Source organism: Zalophus californianus, chromosome 16 (genome assembly GCF_009762305.2).
Source record: "Zalophus californianus isolate mZalCal1 chromosome 16, mZalCal1.pri.v2, whole genome shotgun sequence".
NCBI lineage: Eukaryota > Metazoa > Chordata > Mammalia > Carnivora > Otariidae > Zalophus > Zalophus californianus.
Genome location: NC_045610.1, coordinates 39897363 through 39903158, shown reverse-complemented (window position 1 = coordinate 39903158; position 5796 = coordinate 39897363). Strand labels below are relative to the sequence as shown.

Here is a 5796-nt window from a genome sequence, read left to right as displayed (position 1 = left end):
TCCTTGGGGCACCTTTCCACCTACAGACTGGACACTCTTAAAAATCACCCAATTATGAAAAACAACAATTAGGGAGCGAGTAATATTTTATTAGAGATTGAAAGTCAAGACTGAAATGACCTACTGAGTCCTATAAAAGGCCAATGGAGATCACGTCTATGGATGGTGTGCTTTTGCTTCACTCCTCACTGAGAAAGGGTCGCTCTGCCGTACTGTCGCCATGTCTTTTCAACTTTCTAGTGGATCCAGGCGAGTCTGCTCACGAGCGGGCCCAGGGCGGCTGTCTGGTGGAGGTCCAGGCTTCGGGGCTGGGAATGTGTGCCATGGATCGGGAGCAGGAAGCAGCATTTCTTGTACTCTTGGGAGCATTTCTTCTGGAGGTGGCTTCTGTAATGGTGGTGGGGGTGTCTGTGCTGGTTTTCTTGGAAATGAGCATGGCCTGCTTTCTGGGAATGAAAAGGTGACCATGCAGAACCTCAATGACCGCCTGGCATGCTACCTGGACCATGTACGAGCTCTGGAAGAGGCCAACACAGACCTGGAGCAGAAAATCAAGGCCTGGTATGAGAAATACGGGCCTGGTTCTTGCCGAGGACTAGATCATGACTACACGAGATATTTCTCAGTCATTGAGGATCTTAAAAGGCAGGTAAGAAATATGGATTTGCCTACTTTTACTATAGACTTTTGGTGTACATAACCTAAAAAAGACAAAATATAAAATGTGCTTAAAATTTTGACATGATGTAGAATTGCTCACTCTCTATTCCCAGTGCTTATTAAAGCAATGTCTGGGGCGCCTGGGTGGCTCAGTTGGTTAAGCGACTGCCTTCGGCTCAGGTCATGATCCTGGAGTCCCGGGATCGAGTCCCACATCGGGCTCCCTGCTCAGCAGGGAGTCTGCTTCTCCCTCTGACCCTCTTCCCTCTGTGCTCTCTATTTCTCATTCTCTCTCTCTCAAGTAAATAAATAAAATCTTTAAAAAAAAAATAAAAAAAAGCAATGTCTGGCCAAAAAAAAAAAAAAAAGTTGTAGAATTAAAGGCAAATAATTTCAAAACAGATATAATCGCCTTGCTGACCTTATATTTAGCTCATATTTTTTGATCAAGAGTAATAAAAGTATCTGTGATTGTAAAAGCTTACACTTTGGCTCTTAAGCTCTGGACATTCACTGTCTGGAAAAAAAAAGCCAGACTCCTTTCACACAGAAAAAATATTAAAGTAGATATTTGATGGGTTGAGAAGATAAGAATCACACTGAAATCTGGACTCTCTCTTGACTTTCAGTACCTAACTATTTTGCACAATCTACCCTATTTAGATTATTTCTGTGACTACCTGTAACTCCAGCATTGCTCTACAAAATGACAATGCCAGACTGACCGCTGACGACTTCAGGCTGAAGTAGGTGAAAATAACGTAATTAACTATAATAAAGGTAAATACTACAGCTGGAGTAAAAACCAGACCTTTTGCTTTAAAAACCAACATGTTTTTATGAAGTCAGACTAAATCACTGAAGAAATTAAATGTGCCATTATAAAAAGAGCTATCCCAAATTTTAAACATTTTGATTCAACTACGAAGCACATCGGATGATAAAAATTCTGAAAAATCAATTCCTCCAAAATAGTCATCCTAAATCAGTAGGTATTCCAAAGTGTGTCATCTCTTTGCCGATGCAATAAGCTTTAGAAGCCTAGACAGAACATCCTGTCATTCAGTATACCAGATGTCAGAGAAAGTTACGCTTTGCACCTGCCCACGGTCACAATTCTCAAGCACTTTACTAAACTTCCAGGTATGAAAACGAGCTTGCTCTACACCAGAGCGTAGAGGCTGACATCAATGGTCTTCACAGGGTTATGGATGAGCTGACCCTTTGTACAGCCGACCTGGAGATACAGTTTGAAACACTCAGTGAGGAATTGGCATACCTCAAGAAAAATCACCAGGAGGTAAAGGACCCCCCAGCATAGCTTCCGATAGTACCTGATTTCGTTCCTCTGGCCCACTGTTCACTTCAGAGCAGAGTGGGAAGATCAGTCAAAACTCTACCTTGAGGGTTAATACTGATCCCTTTTCCAGGAAATGAAAGTCCTGCAGTGTTCGGCAGGGGGGGATGTGAACGTGGAGGTGAACGCAGCCCCAGGAGTGGACCTAACTGTCCTGTTGAACAACATGAGGGCCGAGTACGAGGACTTGGCTGAGCAGAACCGCAGGGACGTGGAGGCCTGGTTTAACGAGAAGGTACGTCTGTGGCAGATCACACACCAAAGGCTTGGTCAGTAAACCACCAGGCTGGTCGCTAACCGTTCCGATGATTATGCTACAGAGTGCTTCACTTCAACAGCAGATTTCTGATGATGCAGGAGCGGCCACCACAGCCAGGAACGAGCTGACGGAACTGAAACGCAATCTGCAAACTTTGGAAATAGAACTTCAGTCTGTTGTGGCCATGGTTCGTAGAAGTCACCACTGATTTGAATGTGTGTGTGTGTGTGTGTGTGTAGGTAAATGCACATCTATCTAAGTATATATAACTAATTACATATAACTAAAAGTATAAAATGTGGTAAATAATAAGAATGCTGTCCATAAACATCACTTCTAACTCACCAATCCCAATACTTAAAAATCAAACTTTTCTCAATGGAGAGAAAATGGTTGGGTTTTTTTTTCCTTTTTTTAAAGAAACCTGGCTTATGCTGATTTCTGATCGAAAAGATTTAGACCTTGTACAAATGCTTCTTTCCACCTTGAGAATGTCTCAAATATGAACGTGCTGTTTATCTGTTCCCCACTTGCTTTATTCTTCTTTCAGAAACATTCCTATGAATGCTCTCTGGCCGAGACAGAAGGCAATTACTGCCTCCAGCTCCAGCAAATCCAGGACCAGATTGGGGCGATGGAGGAAGAACTGCAACAGATTCGCACGGAAACAGAAGGCCAGAAGCTGGAGTATGAACAGCTTCTAGATATCAAAATATTTTTAGAGAAAGAAATAGAAACGTATTGCAAGTTAATAGATGGAGAAGAAAGGTAAATACTAAAAAGAATCCTCTCCCATCAACTAGGTTTTCTCAGTACCCACATACACCAGTATCATATCCTAGAATTTCCTACTCTAAGGATCATACTCATCTGTTGGTCTCAGGAATTTATTATTGCATCCAAATGACATGAAACGGGCAGCCAAATCAAATGTGCAAGTATGTGAAGTGTGCATATCTGTAATAACATATAGGACATTTAAATACCAAATGTTAAACAATTCCTATACTCTGGGGGGGGGGAGGCGTGGGGGGATTGCTTTCTGTGATTTAATGTTGGAGCACGTTTCCTATAACAACACACTCTATTTTATCGGTACTTCACTAGTGACCACGCATGCACCCTGTATTAGGTGGGTTATTATGTTTTCATTTGAAAGATGAACAATAACAGTTTCCTTGGAGAAGTCACCATGGCTTGTTAGCCAAGAGCAACAGCTCTGGGTGCAGATCACACCACTGTGTGAATTTGAACACATGGTTTAACCTCTTTAAATCCCATTTTCCTTATTGGTAAGATTGTGAGAACATCAAAACCACACTCTTTACCCATGACCATAGCGCATCACTATGGAGGTAGAGTGTTCAGGAGAGTGGCTTGCACACAAAAGGTACTCGGTAATCCGTGGCTGTTACTAAATGCTTGCCCATGGTCACACCAGGAGTCCGTACCATCTCATGCATCTGCCAAGGCTAGTGTCAGCCCTCTACAATCTATTCTCATAGGAACTCAACCGTGATGTTCCCTCCTTCGAACAAAGCTCTCATTACAGCATTCACTAGTCCCTTCTTTCACTACACCTTTCAAGCTGTGTTCCAGCTAAATTTTTACATGCATATGCTTTATTTTCAATGGTATAAACTGCTTGTATCATCACTCTATATTTTCTACAGCACCTAGCCCAGCACCTTCTGCATTGTGGCACCCTGAACTTGTTCATTGCCCCGGTGATTGACTGAAAAGTCAGAGTCAGAAACTGGAGTCTCTAGAGAGTGAGACCAAAGAGATGATAGCTGGTCACAAGGGAATTTCTGATCATAAACACTCATTTAATCTCTCCCTTCACAACACTGAGGTCATGAAAGGCTTACTTATATATCTCTTAAGCATAAAAGGAATTTAATATTGCAGAAACTAGAATTCCTAAACTTTTATTCCCCACTCATAGTTATTTCTGAGCTTCCTCCTGAAAGGAAAAAAAAAGAAATGCAACAATTTACTCTTCTCTTCACAGAAAAAGCAAGTCCACGTGTTACAAATCCAAAGGACGTGGGCCTATACATTCTGAAAATCAAGTCAAAGGTACAAAAGGCTTTTTTACTTGGCATAAATCTTTTCAACTTGAGCAATTTTATTAAATAAGTCACTTATTTGTAAACTAAATCAAATTGTTCTAAGGTTAATTCTAGCGAATGAAGAAATCAGGGGTCATTATGGCAACTTCTTAATGTATTTTATGTTCCTGTAGAACAGATGTGGTCAAATTGTGAAATTTCTGAAATGGGGATTCAATCCCCAAACATTTTTCTTACCTAGAACCTATCATTTTCCCAATTCCAATGCTTTGGTGAAAGAGCTATTGTATTTCAAACCACAAAAATAGGGCAAGTTGGCATTTAAAGGAAGACATTACTTGCTCTAGTTTTAATCTATGTTTTATTTACACCTTCAAACACCCATTGTTCTAAACACAATGGTTAAGTATAAGATAGTTCTGGGCATTGCTAAGCAAGTCTTCAAACACAGTATTTGTCTTCAAACACAGTATTATATCTCAAGTTATTGCAAATACTATTTTTTAGAAGCATACCGTTATGACTAAGTACCTTCCAGCCTGTTAAGAATGAGCACTAAATTTGCATTTATTTTATTTTAGACTCAAAAGAAGAAATTGTTGTCAAAACAGTGGTTGAGGAACTAGATCAACTTGGTAATGTCCTTTCACTAAGGGTCCATTCAGTTGAAGAAAAATCCTCTAAAATAAGCAACATTACAATGGAGCAACGTACCTTCTGAAGCACCATAGTGAGAAAACAAGTTATTTAAAAAAAAGCCTGCCTTTGCAAAATCCCATTGGCCAAATAACCAAGGAAATCATTCATGTGTGTTCTTAAAAATTCAAGGGCTAGAATTTTTCTTTCTCTTCTTTTCTCACATTCTTTCCATGTAATCCTTTTCAGGAGTAGGAAAAATCTTGCTCTATCTCATTGTTTTGTTTCTATTTGGAACTTTTTGGCCATTCATTAAAAATTTTTCTGTTGCAAATTATTTCTGATGAATCTTGTGCTTTTGAATTTCTACAGTTGATCTCAATTTGACAGTACTAAGGATACACTGGTAAAATAAAGTGCCTCATACAGTCACACTTACTTCAATTCATGATAAGATAAGTTGGAAAGAGTACCAGACCTCATCCCTGGTCCCAAATCTGTCCCCAGTCAACCATGTAAATGACTAGATCTCCTTGGGTTTGGGTTTTTGTGGATGGAAGAGTATCCCCATTGATCACTAGGATTTGTTCACCCTTACAATGACAAGCCTGCTTGGGTGATCAGTTAATGTGAATTTGCTGAATCTGAATCTGTATAGCTATTTTTCCATTTTGCAGTACATTAATCTCTCTACTCCTGCCCCAGGGGAGAAAACCCATTGGTTCAGAATGGTGGAAGAATCCTCAACAACAACAACAATAATACATGTTCAAGGAACTGATTGATCCCATAGAATCCAGGAGAGATTC

The 5796-nt window shown here is 40.1% G+C and overlaps 1 protein-coding gene across 1 annotated transcript; it reads left to right on the top strand.

Moving 5' to 3' along the window:
• The first annotated feature begins 220 nt into the window (after positions 1-220).
• Positions 221-5072, top strand: KRT26 (keratin 26). Its single transcript, XM_027624665.1, has 8 exons — positions 221-649; positions 1324-1406; positions 1804-1960; positions 2091-2252; positions 2338-2463; positions 2827-3044; positions 4291-4358; positions 4933-5072. The coding sequence occupies exons 1-8, from the start codon at positions 221-223 to the stop codon at positions 5070-5072; spliced, it is 1383 nt and encodes a 460-aa protein (XP_027480466.1).
• The last annotated feature ends 724 nt before the right edge of the window (positions 5073-5796 follow it).